The 23,227-nt window shown below is 51.4% G+C and overlaps 1 protein-coding gene across 1 annotated transcript; it reads right to left on the bottom strand.

Annotated features, from left to right (window-relative positions):
• Window positions 1-6,036: 6,036 nt before the first annotated feature.
• Window positions 6,037-22,885, bottom strand: CDC25B (cell division cycle 25B). Its single transcript, XM_036751765.1, has 16 exons — window positions 22,164-22,885; window positions 19,722-19,834; window positions 18,438-18,489; window positions 15,262-15,300; window positions 14,855-14,891; window positions 14,309-14,431; window positions 14,091-14,210; window positions 13,821-13,964; window positions 13,179-13,256; window positions 12,114-12,296; window positions 11,402-11,497; window positions 10,275-10,337; window positions 10,062-10,160; window positions 9,402-9,532; window positions 8,626-8,737; window positions 6,037-8,206 (listed from the first exon to the last, which is right to left on the bottom strand). Exons 1-16 carry the CDS (start codon window positions 22,379-22,381, stop codon window positions 8,066-8,068), a joined length of 1,749 nt encoding a protein of 582 aa, XP_036607660.1. The 5' UTR covers window positions 22,382-22,885; the 3' UTR covers window positions 6,037-8,065.
• Between the last annotated feature and the right edge of the window lie 342 nt (window positions 22,886-23,227).

Here is a 23,227-nt window from a genome sequence, read left to right as displayed (position 1 = left end):
CCTAGACTCCGGAGCGCCCTGCCCAGCAGCCTGAGTTGGCTCTCACAAGAATTGTGCCAGTGGAACAGGGGCAAGATGCCAAGAGGCGGAACCTCTGTTGGCCTGCTTGGCGGGTTATTTAAAACTCCATCTATTTCTTGCCTGTTCTAATTCTGGGTTTGACTCTGCCCTTGGGGCCCCAGCCCTGACTGGAGCCCTGTTTGCTGAGGGCGGGTGAAAGAATCAAAGGACTTTCTCCACCCCAGGAGATGATTCAGGCACCCGGAACTTTGTAAAGGCCCCACTGAGATCTGGATGGAGGTGGAGTCATCCTTGGCTCCTTCAGAACCTCTGTAGCCAGTATCCACGCAGGCTTGAGGTTCTAGGGACTGGGGTTTCCGAATGTCTTCCCAATTGTCCACTCCTCTCTAGGCCCATCGCCAGCACCCTAGCTGGATCTTCATGAGCCCACTCTGGTGCCGTGGGCTGGCTTCACCAAATCCTGGAAGCTCAGATCTGGAAAGGGATCCTGGAGTCCATCCCACCCACAGCTGACCAGGAATCCCCACCATGCCCCCAACAAGGGGTGGGCAGCCTCTGCCTCAAGAGGCCTGGGGAGATGAAGAGAAGGAACCTCATGACCTCTGGAGGCAGCCCAGCATATGCAGAAAGAACTCCAAGTCTTGGGCCGCTTTCCCTTAAACTCAGTTGAATCATCTCTCTCCATAGCTGCCATCCAGTAATCTTAGTTATCACTCTGGCTTGTCTTTAAAAAAAAAAAGACAGTTTTATTGAGGCTTCAGGTGGGGGGTGGGGTGCGACGATTAGATAAATCACTGCTGCTTCCCAAAATGAGCCCTCCCTTGTAAGAAGAAACAAACAGGCAACCAACCTTGTGTGCCAAAGTGTATATGATACTCTAACCTGGGAGTCAGGAAGTTATGAGTTCAAAACCTGCCTTAAACACTGACATCCCTGTGTGAGCCAGGGCAGTCATTCACCCTTTCTCGATCTCAGCTTCCTCCTCTGTAAAAGGAGACATTAGTAGTACCTGCCCCACAGAGTGATCGTGAGGACCAAATGAGGTAACGTACAAAGCTCTCTGCAAACCTTATAATAAATGCTAGCCGTGACGATGTGATGATGTGTGACAACGTATGCAGCATCCTGCACACCTAGTCCACCACCTGTCTATAGAGAATAAGGGGAACAAGTATTATTAAGCACCTACTGTGTGCCAGGCATTGTGCAAAGTGCTTTGCAGACAGGATCTCATTTGATCCTCATAACTACCCCATATGTTTCCAGCTGCCCCCAGCAGTCCTTCTAATGGGCAATAAACCTAATCCTCCCCCACCCCAAACACCTCAGCCCTTCAGGATCTAGAAGACGCCCATCATGCAGCTCTCCCCTTAACCTTCTCTCTTCTAGACAAAGCCCCTCCCTTTCCTTTTCCCCATAGCATGCCTTGGACTTCTTCACTATCAAGGCCACCTTCTCCTGGAACCTCAGCTTTCTCATATGGAAAATGGGGTTAATACCTAAAGTCCTGGCCTGCAAGGGATGTTGTTTATCATGGATGGGTTGTGTAATGCATATAGTTCTTTGCGAACCTTACAGCAAAATATAAAAGTCCCCTAGAATTTATTATACCACTTCCTCTCCTATAATCTCCACACACTCCCAATTGCCTATAGGCTAAAGTCTAGATTCTTAATCCCAGATACTGTATTTAAGGGCCTCCAAAAGGTAAGAGCCGTCACCCACCATTACAATCTCATGTCCCAGTCCTCTTCTATAGGACCCTTCATCTCCAACCCTAATGCCCCCCTCACGCCTCCAACATTTTCATTTCCCCACCCCCCTCAGCAGGAATCTAGTTGTCCTCCTCTCCTATGCAAATTCTACCCATCCTTCAAGGCCTACTTCAAAACCACTTCCTTTACAAAGTATTCCTATTAGACGCTGAGATCGGAGGGATGCTTTCGCTAGTTCGCCTAGATTTTAGCAATGTGATTGAGCTAATCTTCTCTCATGTAGAAATGTGGGCTAGGAGAATTTAAGCTAACTGAATGACCAGACTCACAGAGTAGTCACTAAAGGTTTGATGCCAGCTGGGCTAGATCGAGGTCTCCCAGGGAGTGCCACAGAGATCAGAGCTGGGCCCTGTCCTGTTTCATGCTTTTAATGGTGCCTGGGATAAAGGTACAGATGGTATGTTCACAACCACACAGATGATATAAAGCTAGGAGGGAGACCTGACACACTGAATGGCAAAGTCAGGATCCAGAAACATCTTGCCAGTCCAGAACATTGGACTAAATTGAATAAGATAAATTAATAGGGATATAGGTTCCATCTTATATGTAGGGTTTTATTGTTTTAAATTTTTTTCCTATAGAAAATGGGATTTTATTTTTTTCCACATTAGCCATGTTGGGGAAAAAAACAGAAAAATAAAGAAAGTGGGGAAAATATGCTTTAATCTGCATTCATATATATGAGTTTTCTTTCTAGAGGTAAATAGCATTCTTCTTCACGAGTCCTTTGGAATTGCTGTGGATCACTGACTGGCTCGGTTACTAAATGTTTCACAATTGATCATTGTCACAATGTTGCTGTTACTCTGTACCATGTTTTCCTGGTTCTGCTCACTTCACTTAGCATCAGTTCATATAAGTCTTCCCAGGTTTTTCTGAAACGATCCCCCTTGTCATTTCTTATAGCACAATAGTATTCCATCACAATCGTATGCTACAACTTCTTCAGTCATGCGCTGAGAGATGGGCATCCCCTAAATTTCCAATTCTTTGCTACCACAAAAAGAGCTGCTATAAATATTTTTGTACAAATAAGCCCTTGTCCTTTTTCTTATATCTCTTGGGAGTACAGACCTAGTAGTGATATTGCTGGGTCAAAGGGTTTGCCTTTGACAGTTTTATAGCTCTTTAGGCATAGTTCCAAATTGGTTGAACCAGTTCATAGACACATTTTTTAAACTCAATTTCATAAGAACAAGATGGAAGAGGTGTGACTGGAGGGCAGTTCATCTGAAAAAGATCTGAAAAGTGCCCCCCCTCCATCACTGTGGATTTACCCAAGAACTCTATAGCGGGCCATTTTTTTCCTCTTCTATACCTCTCACAGTGACCTTATCATTTCCGTGTCGCCTCTAGTCATGACTCCCAGATCTGTATATCCAGTCCTGAATCACCAGCAACCTCTTGGACATTTCAAAATGGACATCTCTTAGGCATATCGTCTCATTACATCCAAGCCAGAATTCATCATCTTTGCTTCCAAACACTCCCGTCTCCTAAGCTTCACCATTTCTGTCAGGATACCACCGTTCTTGCAGTCATCAAAGTTTACCACCTCAAAGTTTCCTTTGCCTTCCCTCTTCCTCAGCTCCCTGCCTCCCTTATCCAGCTAATTACTGAGTCTTGTTGGGCCCCATCTCTCAGATGTGTTCTCTTTTCTCCACTCCCTCGGCTACCGCACTAGAACAGGCCCTCATTACATCTCGCCTGATTAGCAAACTACCCTTCTAAGCGGTCTCCACTCCGGGTCTCTCCCCACTCTAATCCATCCTCCACACAGCTGCCCAAGTGATTTTCCTAAAGCACAGGTCTGAACCAGGATTCTGTTCGCTTATTGCCTTTAAAAATCAAATACAGACACCTGCGTGGCATTGGAAGTCCATCACAATCTGACTCTAGCCTACCACTATCTCAGGGTGTTTGGATATTATCCCCCATCACACACTTTTGCTTTTCAGCCAAACCAACTTTATTGCTGTCACCTGGACACAGTATTCCATCTCCTATCTCTGGGCCTTTTCACCCATGGTGTCCATTCTCATACTTGAAATTCATTCCTTCTTCACACGTGCCTCTTAGATTGTCGGAGCTCACATTTAGAAAGTATTTCACAGTTTCCCAAACCCTTTACATATATTGTTTCACTAGATTCTCACAGCATGCTCGTAAAGTCATACTATTATCATCCCTTTTTTAGATGGTGGAAACTGAGGCTGATACAGGTTAAGGGACTTGCCCAGGGCCACACAGCTAGCGTCAAAGGCAGCATTTGTACTCAGGCCTTCTTGACGCCAAGCCAGTTACTCTGTCCACCATGGTGACTGCCTTCTTCATTCAAAACTCAGCTCCACTCAGTGCCACTTCCTAAAGGAGCTCTTTCCTGATCTCCCCAGGTGCTAGCGCCTCCTCCCATCCCCCAAATAACCTTGTATATATTTTGCGTTTGTTTGTGTAAGGGAAGGAGGGTGGAGATCCCTGCTCTTACCCCCACCTCAGTTGGTCTAGTCACAGGATGTTGATTTACTCACAAGGTGTTAATGAAGTGTTAAACGAAGCACAGAAAGTGTTGCAGGTGCTTCTACACCCTAAGCTCTCTTTGAGGAGAGTCAAGAAGGAAAGGGCTGAGCAAACAAATTAGCCAGCCCCTGTGGTTGGAGGCAGCTGTGGAGAAGACCCCTAGAGCGCCTACACCACAGGGCAGGGCTGTGAGGATGGGATTTTCTTTTCTTCCCCTGCCCTTCATCAGTTATATCACTTTGAATTGGAGTTACTTGGCCAGAAGGGAGGCATGGCATCTAGCGGGGAACAGAGGGCACTGATGCAGAGTCATTGGAAGAGCAAGCAGTTTCAATATGCATGAACCCTGGCAGCAGAGAAGAGAGCCAGCTATGACTCAGAGGAGCAGACTCTGGCTACGCAGAAGGAACCTGCCTAGTAGAGACACTCCATCGAAGAGGAAGCTTTGAAAGGACGACACAAGAAAAGGTTTTTAGGTCCTGCAGTATCAGAAGCCATGACTTTGCCACGTGTGTATCCTGCATTTGTCCTCACTACCCTTCTACTTCAGGTTTGTGTCAGTAAACATCTTATTAAGCGTTTACAAACATTATCCTGTTTTGCAGATACAAAGAAAGGCAAAAAACAGTCCCTGAAAATAGGGAGTGAGACAGGGAGAGAAGATACCCTGCAAGGAGGCATGATGAAGTCTTCAGGGGCATAGCCAGGTAGGAAATGTCCACTCTTCCTACAGGCAGTTTTTGGGAGAATGCACTTCAGGTTTATTGGGGAGGGGGGATATATTGCAAACAAAATAACATGCAAAGTGCTTCGCAAAAGGGCTAAATCAGTGATAACCAACATTACTGCAGCTCCTTCTTAATATATATGCTTAGTAAATACCCTTGTTAAGAGCTAATTTTGTCTATTGGCAAGACTATTTATGGGAAGAAAGACCAGGGGATCGTGGATTTTTAAGTGTTAGAGGAACAAACTTAGTGTTAATTCTAGAACCGAAGTAGTAACCTCCCTGGGTTCCCCAAATGTGTGTGCAAATGCAAGTCTGTGAAGTAGCTCCAATTAGGAGCTGTGTGTGTGTGAGCTCTACGAAGATGGGGATTGTTTTATGTTCATCACTCTATTCACAGCTCTTAGCAGGGTGCCTGTCGCATAGTAGGCACTTAACAACAAATGTTTGAAGTTGTAAAAAAAAGAAAAGGCACCATTGGACTCGATAGCAAGAAACATTTTCTAACCCAAGTGATCCAAATGAAAGTACAGAGCTGGCTCACAAAGGACTAGGGGGTTCTCCCATTCCCATCAAAGGAGATTCTTATTCAGATACAGGTTGCCTGCTCCTTCTCCGCCTCTGAATTCCAACAGTCTAAATACCTTTTAATGTTAGATGGTAACCTCCCTGACATACCCCTGTACTCTACAGATTCTAGAACATATCAGGTGCTTTTATTTCTCAGCTTTTCATCTCCCACCTCCATGACATTGTACGGGCAGGCCCATGCCTGGAATGTACTCTCATATCATCTTCAGCCCGGTTTCCTTCAACATCCAGTTCAAATCTTGTATTTCCTTGTTTTCACCCAACAAATGTTGTTCCCTGGCTCAATCTTGTCTCCCCAATTACCTGAGGCCAAGGGCCCGTTTCCACCTCCCCCTAGGGCTTTTTATGCACCACCACCCCCATTTTCTGGTATGGAAGGTGAACACACCAGACACCAGTGACTAAATTCCAGGGCTTTATTGAACAAGAGGAGGTTAACAAATCGGAAGGTGGAAGGCCATGCAGGTCACAGGCCCTCACCCCCTTTAACTTCTCTGACACTGAGCTGGAGAAGCCTTCTGCAAAGGTATTGTAACTGTCTTCAGGTGAGGGAATGGATCTCTCCCAGCCCTACTCACTTTTAAATAAAATGGAAATCCACTTCACACTCATGGATGGGGTCACACAAACACAGATACACACACAAACTCACACTGGGCAGGGGTCCTGTGACAGGTACAGATTAAGTGCTTTTCATGAGAGAGCCTTCAACGTGGATGTGGATATACACACAGAGGTCACACCTGAGGAGGAGGGCAGCTCAGAACAAGACATGGGACAGGGGGAAGGCTATTGGTCACGGCTCCTCCAGCACACACAGATAACCCGGGAACCATAGATGGGGAGTTCACAGTAGTGCACACTGGGCAGCCTGGTGCCCAGAAGCATTGCCCTATCCTCAGGCCCTCCCAGGGCACATTGTCTGGTTTTTGAGAAGTTTTCCACAATGCCTGACTCTTGTCTGCCCCCTCCCACAGTGCCTAGTTCTCCTATCTCTACCCAATCATCCTTGGGGTCTGATTCGAGGGAAAAAAACCCCTATGAGTCTCAGGCCTGAGGGCTACCTCCACCTTGCCTACGATACCACACTGCACCCCGGTTGGGTTTAGAGACCCTGAACCTTAATCTTCACCCTGGCCCTAAGCCCTCCCCAGTGGCAGGCCCAGCAGGCTACTCACCAAATGGGCGGAAAAAGAAAACAACCTGATACTGTGCAAGCTCCTCAAGTGCTTTTTAAACAAACAAACAAAAAAAGACATTTCCCATCCCCCTTATACCTTTAAATGTTTTTTTTTTTTTTTTTTTTAAAGACAGGAGTGCACAGAGTGCCCTTTCTGGACACGGTGGAAGAAGGTATCCTGGGCTTGTGGATGGCCCACTCGGTCCTTTTCTCTGGGATGGACAATTTCATAGTCAAACAGCAGCGACGGCTCAAAGGTGGCTGGGGTGGGGGTGAGGGGGATGGGGTAGTGAAACTCCCTTCGAGAGGCTTTGTTTTTAGAAAATAAATGAAAAGTGGGCAGTCAAGAATGGTTGCCGGAGAGGGAGGACTCCTCAATTCTCTCCCTCATTCACATGGGGATGGCCTCCCCACCCACCTAAGCACAATCTTATACAATTTGCATAACCAACCTGTTTGGATTCAGGATAGCACAAACACCAAATCCAAGAAAATAAATGCATAGAGGAGGAAAAGAGATCCAAACTCCATTCCCAAATGTTCCTTTGAGCGAATGAGACCCTTCTTCTCCCCAGGAGACCCCACCTGGGCCTGAGCTGATGACAGACCAGGCTCCTCTTGCCTTTCAAACCCAAAACAACAAAAAACAGGCCAAGGCCAAAGATGAAAAAAAAAATACAAAAAACACACAAAACCCTGTCATGGGTAGGAGGAGCAAGGGGTCAGCTGGGCAGGATGGGAGTGAAATCCTAAGGGATCCCATGTCATAAAACCTTTCACAGGGGAGGAGCAGCCAACTGAGCACCTTCTAAGATCTGGGATGGTCCCAGCATCCATGATCCAGACACAAAGAGTAGGCCGCCGGACATCAGAGTGGGTGTGAAGCCCCTGGGACAGGCACGTGGGCAGCTGCCACCTACCACCAAGGTGGCACAGCCTTGGTTGGACCCCTCGGTTCAAGTCCAACAAATAATTAAATAACTGGGTAAGAAGGAAGCAAAGGGGAGTTTTCCCCAGGAAAAGCTGGAATTCCAGAAAAGGAAAAAGCCACATCCAGGAACTTCCAGGTGGAAGCCTCTTCAGGAACTAGGTCACCCATTCGGGTTGGAAGCCTCTTCAGGATGGTCCCTAGGAGGGTCATGTGTGGCTGATCTCCCAGCAGCTGGGGGAAGACAGGGAGCGGAAGGAGGAGGTGAGGAGACACGAGGGGAAGGGGTGAGCAAAGTGGTCAAGTCTGGTTTCCTGAGCCCCTCAGAACTCCTTCAGGCGGCTGTACATCTCTCGCTTACTCCGTTCTCCCGACCAGGTGCGGCTCTTCAGGCGAAACCTCTTAAAGTCTTCCTTGAAGTCTTCGTGATTCATGGGCCGGTAATCCTGGGGCTCACAGAACGTCTGATAGGCGGGAGGAAGGAGGCAGTCAGCACCCAGACACTCATGTCTCCCCCTCTCCTCTGAGTTTGCCTTCCTGTGTCTCCCCTTCCCCACTTTTAGAAGGGAAGCTCTTTGGGCACGGACCATTTTCACATTTTCTTTGCGACTGGCATACAGTAAGTGCTTAACAAATGCTTGTTAATTGACTGATTCTTTCCTCTCTTCCTCCTCAGAGTTAAGATCAGATTTGCCCTAGGATAGATCTACGTTAACTGATTATGTTCTGGGTTTGTTTTTTGAAGGAGAAGCTTGGGAGACTAACAACCTGACACTCATTCTTCCCTCTGGCATGCTTGTTCCCCACTGGCTACCAGCCCAACTGATCCCTATGGTTACCTGGACCAAACGTATGAGGACAAGTCCCCACGAGCCACCCTTACCGGGTACTGTGGGAAGAAGTCCTTGTAACCCCCCTTGAGGATGTACATTTCGGGGTAGTACAGATTTGGGTAGTCATTGGCGGCTCTGTCTCTCTCTCGGATGAAGCGGCACCTGGGAACACAAGTCAGAATGGAAGGGTCAGGCATCAGACCAAAGAGAACGCCAGAATCAAACGTTGAACCTGGTCGACGCGTGTAGCACCACAATCTTACGGAGGTTATCACAGCAACTTCAGGTTGAATCCAGTCTATGGCACTCTAGAAAGCAGTGGCATGGCATAGAGAGTGCCTCGGGGGTGCAGCACGGAACACAGCGCACTGAAAGCTGGCCTTGGGGGTCAGGAAGATGTGGGTTTGAATCTTTTATCAGATACTTTGGAGCTGTAAGATGCTGGCCAAGTCACTTCACTGTTCTGAGCCTTATGTCCTCATCTGAAAAATCAAGGGGGCTGCCCTCCATGGCCTCTCAGGCCCCTTTCAAACTCGCAGTCTTTGAGGTGTGACCTGATTATTCCAAGTGAGCCTCTGCTCGGTTTACAGAAGGAGAGGCTGAGGCTCAGAGAAGCAAAGCCTGCAGGGATCATCTGTCAGCACTTAGCACAGTGCCTGGCACATAGGAGGTGTTTGCGGATCGATCTGTATCATCGTGTGGGTCGGAGTCCAAAAGCAGGCGAGATGAACCCAAGGGACAGACTACATCCTCCATCCCCCTTCTTTTCTTTCCTCCCCATCCACGCCCCACAGTCAGGCGAGAACGCCACTTGGTTGACACTTACATTCTAGGCCCTCGCTCAGAGGAGAATTCACAGTGGAAAATGAGGATGATTCTCTTGTCCTCACTGGGGAGAATGGGATCCAGCAGCAGAAAATTCTCTGCGTCTTGTTCCAAGGGGAGGTTGACCGCACCCTGGATAAAGGACAATTCCAATGCTTAGATGGGGGGTGGGCTTGGGCAAGGCCTCTGGGCTAGATAACCCTCCCCTTATGCTGGTGACTTGTCCCTTCTTCAGTCCCTTGTTTCTGTGCTGGGGTTGTCATCACAGGATCACAGGTTCAGAGCTGAAAGGGGCCTTAGAGGCCATTCGCAGATGAGGGCACTGAGGCCCAGCAAAGTTAAGGCCTCAGGAGTGTCTGAGGCAAGATTCAAACCCACATGTTCCCAACTCTGCCTGGGCGAGGGACAGGAAGGACGACCTGCCTGCCCCGTGCCGAGCAGGCTTCCAGCAAGCCTTGGCTTCCCCGCTTCCCCCAGGCACCACTCTGGCTGGCTGTGACGACACCCTCCCCTTCCCCTCCACACAAGTCCTGCCTCCTCCCAGTCTGGCCATCTGGTCACCTAGCTCCGGTTTACCTCATTCACCTTATCTCACAGCGGGAACCCGCTGCCCCTTGTCTCAGAGGCCACAACATCATGTCGGGCCAGCAAGCCGACTCACCTTGATGTGGCCACCCTCAAATTCGTAGGGATATCTGCAGTCCAGGATGACACATTTCTCGACAATATTGCTAAACTTGCCTGTTAACACGGCCACCATCTGTAGAGAAGGAAGGCCGGGTTTGAGACGGGAGGCACTTGGAGGCTGAGGACTGTTTCTCCTGGTCCCCACCCCCAACCCTGCAAATCCCAGGCCCTGCCTTCCACTCCTCACCGTCTCGGGTGATATGTACTTAAGGTCTTGGTGGCGCCCATCTATCGTCTGCAGGAGAAACGCCTGAAAAGACAGAGAGAGAAAGGAGGAGACGTGAGGCCCGATTGCTGCCGCTAAACCATTATCTGTATCCACCAAGATGGGCCGGGGAAGGCCAGTCCTCATTCCCAAAGAGATCGTCTCTTTTGAGCCTTCTCCGTGCGAACGCCGCCGACGCTCACCCCTCTTGTCTCCACAGCCACCATCCCCACCTCTTATCAGTGGGCTAGCTATGTTTGGGGCTAATCCGGAAGGGAAGGGGGGGGAAGATCCCTAGCCAGCCAACACAAGGCCAGCCTCCTGATCCAGAGGCTAACTTCTAAAAGGATCGACCTTGTGGAAAGAAGGCTGATCTGTGCTCCTTGGTGCCAAGGCTGGGCAAGGCGGGGGGGAAAGGAGGCAGAGTGGACTGAGGAAGAAGAAAGAGGGACCTGTAGGAGAAGGGGAGAAAGACCACTTCCCAGTGGACTCCAAATACCTTTGTAGTACAACAAGGGGCAGCTGGGTGGTCACGATAGGGCAGTGGATAGGGTGCCAGGCCCGGCACTAAAACACTTCCTAGCTGTGTGACCCTGAGCAAGTCTTTTTACCCTGTTTACCTCAGTTTCCTTATCTGTGAAATGAGATGTAGAAGGAAATGGCAAACCCCTCCAGGAAAACCCCAAAAGGTGTCACAAAGTCAGACGTGACTGAACAACAAGGAAAGAGCTTTGGACTCGGGAGTCAGGACTGCAACTTAGCCTCCAGCCCCCCACTTTGTGACCTAGAGTCACTTCATCTTTCCAGGCCTGCTTCCTCATCTGTAAAACCAGGGGGTTGGATTAGATCGCCTCCGAGGTCCTTTCCAGCCCCACGCCTCAGACCACTTCATCCTTTGTAGTTCTAGCACAGCAAGGCCTGGTCCGTAGCAGGGTGCACAGCGAACGTTTGCCGACTGATCCTATCACCAACCAGGGCTTATGGGTTTCCATCCCAACTCAAAGTTTTAAGCTCAGTTTCCCAAGGCGTGCCGATGATTAGTGATGTCCCAGCCAGAAGGAGGCCCTCCACTCTACACCCTTGGAAGCCACCCTTTCTCCCGCCAGTACCTTAGAGTAGTCCCCAATCAGCTCTCTGGGATCATTGTCCAAGATGGTCTCAATTTCGTCGTGACATAAAGACTTGGAACGGAGGAGTCGGGGTTTCTGTGGAGCAAAGGGAAGACAGCGGTTGAGGCCAGGCGCGTGGGTGGTGGGAGGATGGGGGGAGACGATGGCCAGTTTCTCCGCCTGCCGCAAACATCCGCTTCCTTCCCGCCGGGCACCCCAGGAGGAAGGCTGGCACTGGTTGCTCCGGGATGCCGCTGGGCTTTGCTGATGTGCGTGGACCTCGCTTCCAGCAGCAAGGAGATCCCCTGGAAGTGGGGGTGCTGGTCGTGGTGGGAGAAAAAAATACCAAATCCTAGGGGAGAAGAACCAGCTGCTTAAAAAAAAACCCAAAAGATCTTGTAGAAGACAAGATGAGCAAAACCAAATGAATCCTATCATTCTATGGTTTAGCTCCAAGCCTGCCTCAGTTCTGCGATCTGTAAAAAGGGAACGCTCTGTTAAACCCTCAAGCTGTCTTCCCTATTTTATGCTTCCCAGTGCCAGCAGGGAGCGACGAACCTCATGCCGTCACCGGCCCACGCCAGCTCCTAATTGGACTGTCTTTTGCCTTTCTTTGTATCCCCATCACTTTTCCCAGTGCCTGGCACACAGTAGGTGCTTAATTCATGTTGCCTGACTGACTGATCCCCTCCCAGCCTTGGCAGCCACTCACTGGCTCTTCTTCCTTCTCCTCCAGGGCAGTGGTGGGGATGGTCACGCTCTTCCTGCGCTTGTTCTTGACCGGCGTGTCCTTGTCCCGGGGCCTCTCCAGCCGCTTCAGGACTGGCCGGATAGAGCTGCTGGGCATGGAGGGAGAGCGGAAGAGTCTGCGACACTTGGTGTGCATAACTAAAGACTTGAGGGGGGTGGGGGTGGGGAGGAGAGATACAAGACAAAGCCACAGTGACCTTTAGAGAGTGAAGTACACAGACACAGACGCAGGCCTGCACAGGGATGGAGGGACTCCAGGTCTTATCCCCATTTTACAGAGTGGGAAACTGAGGCAGAAAGACACTAAATCGTTTAATAACAGCTAAACATGGCCAGCACCTATAGAGACACTTATAGGTTTGTAAAGCACTTTACATGTTTATCTTATTTCATCTCAACAACCCCGTGAAATAGGTGTCATTATTATCCGCATTTTTCACAAAGAGGAAACCAAAAAGGGTGCATGACTTGACCAGTCAAATAACTAATAATTCTCTGAAGCAGGATTCAAACTCAGCTCTCTGATTCCATACCTAATGTATTCTCTGAGCCAACTAGTCATGTCTTTTCCCTATAGTTACATAGTTTGAGACAGGACTCCTGACCCCAAATCCAGGACGCTATGCATTATACCACACATTATTTCAAGGACAAGACAGTTAGTTTCAAGTGTGTGTTAACTAAAAGGTTAGGACAGAGTCTCTAGAGGTTGGCCAATTCATACTGAAGTAAGTGTTTTGGGGCCACACATCAACCCCTTTCTCCCACCCCGAAAGTGTACGTGTTGTTGGTCACAAGGAGCGAGAAAGCTAAGTGTAGCCTATGATGGCTCTTAGGGGAGATGTGTGGCAGACTAGATTTGGACTCAGGAAGCCCGAGTTCAAATCTGCTTCAGACGCTTACTAGCTGTGTGACCCTGGTAAGTCACTTAACCCTGCCTGCCTCACTGTCCTCATCCATAAGATGAGATTTGGACTCGTGGCCCCTAAGGCGATGACCCCTCCCTCCTCCCTGATGAAAACCACACCTGTTCACTTTCCTCTTCTTTCTTGACCAAGGGAGCACTGATGAGGCTTTCCATCCCTGGGGGGACCTCCTCCTCATTCTGCAAGAAATTTAAAAAGAAAAGAAAAGGTTTGGACAGGTCGAAGACAGAATGAAATAAATGAAACGAGGAAAAAAAACCCAAACCTTGATCAGCCAATAATCCTGGGACAAAGTGTCCCTCACCCAGACCTTCAAAAACTTTTGACTTTCACATCTTGCACTTTACAGAATCTCACACACAGGGCATTTACTGGGATGAAATGCACCAAGTGCAGCCATGAAGTGGTTGGTTTGGCCTGGATTTGAACCGCTTCTCCAGGAAGGCTCGCGAGTGCGTGTGTGTGTGTGTGTGTGTGTATCTGTGTGTGTGTTTGGGGGAGGAAGAAGATAGCACTGGGACAGGACGAAAGGTCAAGTCCATGAAGTTCATGGTCATCCTCGTCGGCTTTTCCTGTTCATCTGTCTTTACTCAGCCTTCCATCCTGGGCCTCATGGAAGCGGCATTCTAGCTCCTTTGCCTCTAACTCTGCGGCCATCAGCACGAGCTCACAGCCTTCTTCCCCAGACTTCCTCCCCCGGGGTTCCCTAGCAGGAGGGCCTAGGAGTCTTGCAGGGCCTTTACCTTCAGGTCATCTTCTAGGATGTCCATAAATCCATCATCCCCATCATCACCGACGTCCTCTCCGCTGGCAGAGGCAGAGGTCACGGAGAAGCGGTGTAGGGGCAGGAGACGCAGGTCCTCTGCCTTGCCTCCTGGAGAGAAACACTGGATAGAAGTGAAGAAAGGTCAGTGGTGATCCACGTAAACAGGGTGAGCCCAGCTCAATACCAGCTACCCCCACTGGAATATCTATGCCTCTATTTTTAGGACACCCCTAAACCTCTTACATACCATCAGATCAGGGGCCGAGTTTGGCCTCTGGGCAAAGGCCTCCCTCCGGCTGGCCCACTCAGCAGCAGCGGACCGGCTGTGCCCCGCTGGTCTGGAGGGCATTTTGAAGACAAATCCCTCCTGCAGGAGATGTATCAGGTCAAACCTCCATCCGATGGCACCGCATGCCTGCTCCCCCTGCCCCGCCCCCAACCAAGTCTTCCAAGCCCCCAGCTCACATTTTCCTTGTCTTCTCCGCCGCCGATGTCCGTCTGGATGTCACCCATGCTCTTTCGGGGCATGTTCAGGGTCTTGGAGTTGGTGATATTTCTCAAGGCTGGGCTGGATCCCAGGAGTCTCATCTGACAATAGAGAAAAGCAGGAAGAAGGTTTAGGGTCATTTCTTAAGCCACCTTTGCACTGATTCTGATGCCCAGGGGTCACCCACCCTCAGCATTCTTGAGGTCCTATGACCCCTGGCCCTTCTGAAGCCCTACCTGAGGGCCCACCCTACCCTCCAGCTCATGCACTGTTTCTGGATTATCTATGTGGCTACTCCCTTTTGTTAGCCTGGCTGGGACTGGCTCGGGAGGTCAGGGCTGGAGCTAAGCCTGAATGGAGAGGGCAGCCCTCTCCCATTCTTCAGGACTCTGAGGCCGCCTGACCGCCTCCAAGAAAAGGGTTGCACAGGGCTGGAGTGAAATCCTTCCACTTCCTGCCCCCGCACCCTTGGGAGGCCCAGACAGCCATGTTCTCGTTCAGCAACCACAAAAGGGGAAACTTACTGGCAAAGACTGGAAGCGTCTGATGGGAAGTCTCTCTCTGCAGGAGAAAGGGAAAGATGAGGGAGGTGAGCAGAGATAGTTAAAATGGAAATCAAGACCCCACCCTTCCTGTGACTCAATCTGTCAAAAAGGTGCCTTCTCAGCTCCCTGGTCCCCAGTAGGCACCAACGCCAGTAGCGGGGGAAGCCCTTCTACTCTACTGTAGAGAGCTGGCCTCAGAGTCAGAAGACCACAGGTTGTGTCACCCTGGGCCAATCATTAGTACGAGTTACAGAGCAGGTGCTAAGATCTGCATTGGTGGGAGCTTCCTCAGACTGATGAAAACCCACTCCCGCCCCCATCAACCCCTAAAAAGAGACTCCAGTAAGGTGCTCCCACTAAACAGACAGATGGCCACCAACACTCACTCTTGAACTTGGCCAGCCTCTCGGATCGCCTCCTGAAATCTGCAGGAATCCAAAAGAATTTCGAATTGTGAGGGATGAAGAAAAAAATAGGATGAGTCCCTGTCAGCAAGACAGAAGTGGAGCCCAAGGGGCTCTGGGCTAGCGGCCTAGGGTGGGTAGGAAAGATGGACTCTGCCAAAGATTCTGCACTCACCCACCCACCGTGGACAAAGAGACTCAGGAGGACCCCAGGTCAAGATCTGCCTGGGACACCTGCTATCAGTGAGCTCAGGCAGGCTGTGTAACCTCTCAGCTCTAAATGAGGACGCTATGGCACCCACCTCTCCAGGTTGTGGGGAGGCTCAAAGGAGATAACGTGAAGGCCTTGGCAAACTGCCCAGTACCAGAGGAGCGTCACACCCTCCAGGAGCCGTGCTCAGACAACCTCTGGGATGACACTCTCTCGTGACTGCCCCAGGAAGGCGCTGGGCAGGGCAAGCCTGGGAGAGGGGGCAGCCATGGAGCAGCGAGGAGGGGGCCGGCCTGCGGTCCGGCCCCACGGGGCAGCACTGGGCCACTAGACAGGAAATGCTGACAGTTGGGCTCAATCCTTTAGAAGTCTAATGGGCTGCTCTGGCCTGTAGGGAGTGGGTCCCCCTTCACTTTAAGAAAAAGGCTACAGGACCAGCAGCCAGATACGGTATGGGGGTGGGGGAGTCAGGAATGGTGGGGCAGTTTCCTGATCTGTACAACGGGTGGGTGAGTCTGGGGCTAAAGGGTCCCTTCCAAGCAAGATCACAGATTTAGAGCTGATGACGGAGAGGCAGCTTCAGCAGAGGACAGAATGCTAGACCTGAATTCAAATCCTGCCTCAGACACAGTAGCTTCTGACCCCAGGCAAGTTCTGTGACCTCTCTGGCCTCAACTTTCTCATCTGTAAAATCAAGAGTCACAGCTAGGTGGCCCAGTGGATAGAGCGCAAGCCCAAGAGTCGGGAAGACCTGAGTTCAAGTTGTGTGACCCCTGTTTGCCTCAGTTTTCTCATGAGTAATATCAGATAGAGAAGGAAATGGCAAACCACTCCGGTGTCTCCGCCAAGGAAACCCCCATGGGGTCACAAAGAGTCAGACACGACTGAAATGACGGACCACTGTAAAGGTCAAATGATGGGAGACGTAAAAAGCGCCTTGAAACTCTCTGTTATACGGCTGGTTCTCTGGGAGCGTGGCAGGAGAAACATAAGAGGAAATCTGGGCAAAGATGACCACACACATCCATAACTTTTTTAATTAAAAGTGTCATGTGACACAAATGTTACGTTAACTATATTTTGGGCAGAAATGGGCTCTTTAAAGAGGGTTAATTATCTCTCTTAGCCTTTGGCCCTGTCTCTTGGCCCATCTCTTCCGCCACCCCCCAACAAAGTAGCCCCACACCTGGTGGTGACCGGGCTGGGAGGGGTAGAATCCTGGGGGAGGGGAGGGGTGGCTCTCAAGGACCCTGGGGGTGGGGGGTGGAAACAAGGTGAGACATGTGCTATCCTCAAGGCCCAGGGGGGACTAGATCCCTTGGCCTGCGCTGCACTGGGGGGGGGCAATATTAAGGCCTGGGAGGGAGAATGTAGGGATGGGCAGAAGAGAATAAAAGAATGGTGACTGTCAGAGAAAAAGCCCTAGGTGGGGAGAAGTTTCTAAAGGTCACCCCTGAATGGAGGCTGGAGAGAAAGGAGGCATTGCTGGGGCTTGGGGGCAGGGTCTCAAAGGCTGCGTCTCCAGGGCAACTGGACCTGCTTCCCCAGCCTTCCACCTGTATGCAAATCAGGCCAGCTGGGCCCCTGGCACGCTAGGCCATATGGGCTTCCATAAAAAGGCATCTGGGGAGGGCCGGGCCCTGGCAGCTGCCCTGCTGAATGCCCCCATCCCCCAGGGGGCAAGGCGGGGAGTGTGCCGGGACAGAGATGAGGGCAGGGGGTAGGTCTTCCCAGATTCCTGGGCATGGACAGCTTCCTCCCCACAATCTGAGCGCTCAGAGCACCCTGGCTTCCCCCCTTAAAAAAAAGATCCAAGGACCTCGAGTAACCGTTTGCCTGATCACTGCCCAGACCGTCTCCTCCCTGAAGGAGACTGTCCTTTCTTCTCTCCAGTGGAATTCCCTCCATCCTCTCTGCCTGAGTCCCACCCCTGCAGCCTTTAGAGAAGGCAGAATTCTGACAGATGTGCCTTTAGAAGCTCCCTGGGGGGAGGGTTCTCTAGAAGGACCACCCCCTTAGCATGGCCTCTGAAGACCACCTGCCCCTGCTGGGCTATTGTGTCTGCCTCCCCAACCCCCCAGCGCACACTCGAGCACTCGTGCGCGCGCGCACACGCGCACACACACACCCTGCCAGCTCATCTGAGAAAAAGCAACTGTCAAGGCAGGTGCTGGGATGTGGGAGACTCAGGCATCAGGCTGGGGGGGAGTCACCAGCTGGGGGCAGATGGACTTTCTCCTTTCCCCAACTATCTCCTCGGAGCAGGGAGCAGATCTCCTGCCTGAACTCATCTTCTTGGCACCCCACCAAAGTTCTTTTTAAACAAAATATTTATTCAATTATTTAAATATTATTTAAATAAATAATTTTCCTTAGAAACCTTTTAGTTGTTAGCCCCCCCCATTGTCTTCATTCTCCTCCCCCATGTTTCTACTCTTTTCTGATAACTAACCTGAGACTTTTTTGGGGGGAGGGGGAAGGGGGGGAGAAGACCAAACACTTCCTGTTGCCTGTAAAAAGGCCTCCCTCTTCTCCCCACCCTGTTTCCTGTTTTTAAATAGAGTCTAAGGTCAGGCTTGGCATATTCGCCCAAAGGAAGAGTCAATGAGGGCATCAGCCAACTTGAAGCACCAACCAGGGTCCAAGACCATGGGGGAAGGGGAAGTAGGTCAAAGCGGCATAGATCTGGAGCTTTGCCCTTCCGGGAGGGGTGGTGGCCTCCCTCCATCTCCCTCCCAAACCACCAGGGTAACAGCTGAGCTGGGCCAGCTGCCTATTTAGAGGGCAGCCCTCATATCCTTCCCCTTTGCCTCCTCCAGGCTACAGACAGACAGACAGACATCTTTGGTTCATCCCTTTCCTTTCTCTTACAAAGCCTCTCTTAAAACGCGGTGCCCCCCAAAATCCAATGCAATTCTTGAGCTGGAGAAGGAAGCATCCAACTTACACGTGGTCCATTGCCTGGGGGTCCATGGGGCTGGGGGAATCCATGGAGAGACCTGTGTGAGGGGAGACAGAATATAAGGCTGGATGAAGGGGTGTGTGTGTGTGTGTGTGTGTGTGTGTGTGTGTGTGTGGCTTCACAAGTCTCTGGGATTTCCTTTTCCTGTTTCTAAAAGAAGGGAGTTGGCTCAAGTGGCTTTGAGATCTCTTCCACTTCCACAGGACTGTTGGGTTCCCACGGGGTGGTCTGGGAGAAGGGGAGCTTGCTCCAGGAGCCGAGACAACCGCGCTAGGTCACCTGGCCATTCTACTGTGACATCCCATCCTCTATAGGCCCATTCTTCTTTCTGGGCAATTTGAGCCAGGGCAAAGAACTTTAAGTGGAGAAGACCCTTCCAACCAGGCCTCGATTATTAATCTCTCCTTCTCCTGCTCTGTGAAATGGGGAAAATGACCTCGAATCATAGCACTGTTGGAAGAACGCACTCCAGAAAGCTTCATGCGCTACAGAAAAGTGAGTGTTTTAGTCTAAAAGGGAGAATTCCGTAGTTCAATTTTTGGCTTAAAAAACCCAAACAAACAAGGGGTGGGCTGGGAATCTGCCCTGAAGACACAGTCATTCTTAAGCTACTGGTTCAAAAAAAAATGAGGATTGAGCCATAAAGGAATATTCCAGTCTCCCTAAGGGGGAAAAATAGAAGCTGCCCCCATACACCACTCTTGGGCTGGTGAGATCAAGGAAGGAGCTGGGCCCTCCAACACCCTGAGAACAGTAGGTGGTTACTTCTCTCTTCAGGCGGGGCTGGGCCCTGCTGCCCCTCACTTGAGAAAATTCAACCTTCTTAGAGCAGTTAGCTTGTGCTAAGGACCAGGGAGTGGCACATAGCTAAGACCCCTATAATTCCTACCTTACTGGGGGGTTTCCAGCTATGTCCTCTCCTCTTATAGGAAGGAAGCTTATACTGCAGAACACAAGGACCTCAGAGGCCATGTCCAGGGGCCTACACACAGCAAGCATCAGAGTCGGGATTTGAACCTAGGTCCAAAATCTGGCACTTTCCATCCGCTCCCACAGACTCTGGGCCCAGATTCCCATTCTCTATGACTGTGTGGCTTCAGGGAAGTGGCTTTCTTTTCTTCTCTATAAAAGGGTGGCCCAGGAAATCCAGTGATGCGCCTATGGCCCCCAATCTTAGCCAAGGTCTCCCGGCTGATTGGGTGTCCATGAGACTCCCCCTACCCCACCTGAACACATAATTTCTCCTTCCTCCAGGGTCAGTACACTCACCGGCATCTGAGAATTCTGATGAATCTGAGGCCTCGGAAGACAAGGATTCCCGGGAGAGTGAAATAAGCCTGCTCCGGAAGGCCAGGCTTTGCTTTTTTCTCTTTGGGGTCTCGCTGTCAAATAACAGGAGTATATGGTCAGAGGAGGAATGGTCACTCTCCCTCAGTCTCTCAGGAGCTGTTATCCCGGTCCTATACACCATGGGTTGCCTCCCCCTAGTTTTGAGCTCTTGGTCCTTAAACCAGTGAAAGTGCCTTGGGTTCAAATCTTATCTCCACCTTTGTGACCTTAGGTTAACTTAATTTCCTTCCCTCAGCTAGGAAACAGAAATTAGACTAGACCTGGAACCCTGTGACAGTCTGTTGAAGCCTAAGAGACCCCTTCTCAGAAGGTTTTGGTAATGAATAAAATAAAATGCAAAGAAGAGGAGGAATGATACCAAAGTCCTCTGAGGGCCCCCAATTCTAGAGTTGAGGTCCTCTGGCTCCTTCCATTAGGCATTTCCTCTTCCCTCCAAGACTCCTCCTCACACGGTCAAGGCAATTCTAGGACCTTCCTCAGTCAGAGGCAGGGGCAGTAACCTTAAAATGACTCCTGGCAGCACCAATTTAAAGTCTAGAGCCAAGTGTGAAGGCCAGAGCTATGCCCCAGCCTGGTGAGATAAGATTAAAGTGCACCCCGGGACTCAGGAGATCTGTGTTCCAGTTCCAGCTCAGTCAATAATTCATTATGCCAGCTCGGGGAGGCCCATCAGGTTTCCCCATCTGTACAATGCAGTATTTTGACTAGATGACCCCTAAAATGCCTTCCAGGTGTCACCTCCAACAGTGACCTTCAGTGGATTAAAAATGAACCTTATCCAAACTGGAATGTAACTAGGCATTCAACAAGCATGCCTTCCTTCCTTCCTTCACACCAGGTACTGGGCTCACCATTCTGTTAGGGGATTCAGAAAGTCAATGGTGGACCCCCAACTCCCTCTCCTGCCCCTCCCACCAAGCCTAGACTAGGCCCAATCCAGGAATGAAGATCAGGGATGAGAGAAGGCAGTCTCCACTTCAGGGCTGCTCCCATGTCTCTAGGCTAGCGTGGGGGGTGGGGTAAGGATGCTTAAGCCCCAAAATTCAAACTCAAACTTCCAAGGCCAAGGCACCCACTTCAGGCAATGCTATCTATTCGTTACCTCTATTCGAGACCCTTAGAGCACCGTTCTGCCAAGAATTAATTCGAATTTTAGAGGACCTACGATGGGTCAGTTATCTAACAACCCCCTGACCCCCAAAAGCTCCAGTTCCTCAAGGAATTTCCATTCTAGAAAAGCTATGGCACTGCAGATTTCTATGCCTGGTATGAAATTACTAGAAATATACAAGTCTAGCAGAATGCCTGCTGACTGAGAGTCTTAAGTCCTGGGTTCTAGTTCTGCCTGCCATTAATAAAGTAAGTGCCTTTGTGCAAGTCAGATCTATAAACTTGCTCCCAGTAGGCATTTCATAAAGCTTTAGCCTAACTGACTAGAAGGTCAAGGTCTCTTTCAGTTTTAGGGCTGGGGAGATAAAAAAGAAACCCTTCAGTCTCAAGTTCAAATGCTCTCTCCCTGGGTGACCTCTCTGGGCCCGTTTCCTCATCTGTATCATGAGAGGAGGGTCTCTTCCAGTTCTAACTCCGGCCTAGGACCCCAAATCCCAAGCACGGGTCAAGTCCGCAGCCTTCCTGCCCAAACCTCACCCCAGGATCTCCAGCCAAAATGGCTGCATTTAGGAGGCTCACAGCTGAATCTAAGACCCTGCTCGGGATTATCGCCGACAACTCCCCTCCCGGGTCTTCCAACGCTAGTCTGGAGTCGGGAAGATAAAAGCCGGCTTCCAGGAGCGAGGCGATTACATCTAAGCAATGGGGAGAGGAGGAAGCCCGGGAAGGGCTGCCGGAATTCCAAAGGAGGCAGCGTGGTCTCCAGACGGAGGGTCTAGAACCAACAGCACCGCGCCTGGGCGATCCTTTCGCCCAGCCTCGTGCCTTAATTTACAGACGAGGGAAAACGAGGCTCGGGGAGGTGACGGGAACTGCCTCTGCGCCAAACTCCAGAGGCTGGAGACGGGCCATGCGCCGGGTAGCAAGGTTCTCACCCACGCGGATGCCCGCTGAGCCCTGGATGGCCTCTGCTACAGTCTCCTTTCCTTCTCTACGACCCGAGGCCGGGGTCCCAAAGTGTCCCGGAGCTGGCAGCGGAGCCAGCCCCACACCTGTGCACGATGCCTCCGACTCCACAGGTCTCCCCAAGGGGCGCGCACACACGCAGTTCTAGGAAGGCTGTATTAACCCTGCTCTAAGCCTCTCCAAACCCAGGCGGGGGTCCCGGGACACCCCACCCCCGCAGTTGCTACTGGGGACACCGTCCTCTCCACTCCCACTCATCTCCAGAGCGCCCCAAGGCGTCCTTACCTCCCCAGGCCGGTGAGGTCGTTCATGGTTCGCGTGAGGGTGGTGACCGGGGAGGAGGAGGCCATGGGGTCCGGGGAGGCGAAGAGCCCCCGGACCGCGGGCTGCAGCAGTCCGGCCACCAGCCGAATTGGCCGCGGGGCCCCGGGCCGCTCCCGGCGTCCGGGACTGCGGTCTGACTCGGAGGGGGCATCCCGGACAGGCGGCTGCTGTTCCATCATGGTGGCCGGGGGTGGGGTGGAGGAGAAGGGGGAGAAAGCAGAAGAAAAAAGGGAGACGCAAGAAACCCGGAGCGGGCAGGCTCAGAGCAGCTCCGCGCCGCTCACAAGGCGAATCCAGATGCGCCAGAGGTTGAGACGCCGGCGAGGCGCCTCCTCCCCCCCGGAGCAAGGAGGCTCAATTGACACAATGTAACACCAGACAAGGATCCCGGGAGAGGAGGGAGGGAGGCTGGCGCGGCTTGAGGGCGCACCGGCACAGGGGCGCGAGGGCGCACGGATGCCCGAACCCCGCGGGGCACCGGGAGACCACGGGGACTGGAGGGAAGGGGCGGAGGGACAGCAGGAGGAGGAGGAGAAAAGGGAGGAAGAGGGGGAGGAGGTGGAGAAAGAGAAGGAAGAGGAGAAGGAGGAAAAAGAGGAGAAAAAGGAGGAGGAGGGACAGGGGGTAGAGGGAGCAGAAGACGTCAGAACGCCGGCTCCGACGAGCGGCGCAGCGCTGTGCTCGCCCCCAACCCGGCCTCCTACTATTTATATTCGAAAAATAACAGCGGGCCCCGCTGCGAACCCGCAGCCAATGGGCGCCGGGGGCGGGGGCTGGCCTTCGGGGGAAGGCGGGGGTGTGGGGAGCAGGGTGGGAGGGCTCACCCAAAGTGGGAGGGCTGCCCCGCAGTGCAAACCCTGACTGTGCATCCCGGGAGGTGTGAGATCTAAAGGTTCACACCCGGAGGGTGGGGCCCAGACTCAGATTTCTTGGATGTTATGGGCTGGAGGCGGGATGGGATGCTGCGCCCTCACCCCCGCCACGTGTGCGGGTCCCTGCGGCTGCCACCCGAAACTGCCAGTGCT

Source organism: Trichosurus vulpecula, chromosome 3 (assembly GCF_011100635.1).
Source record: "Trichosurus vulpecula isolate mTriVul1 chromosome 3, mTriVul1.pri, whole genome shotgun sequence".
Taxonomy (NCBI): domain Eukaryota; kingdom Metazoa; phylum Chordata; class Mammalia; order Diprotodontia; family Phalangeridae; genus Trichosurus; species Trichosurus vulpecula.
Note: the sequence above shows the minus strand (reverse complement) of the source record. Positions and strands in the feature narration are given on the sequence as shown.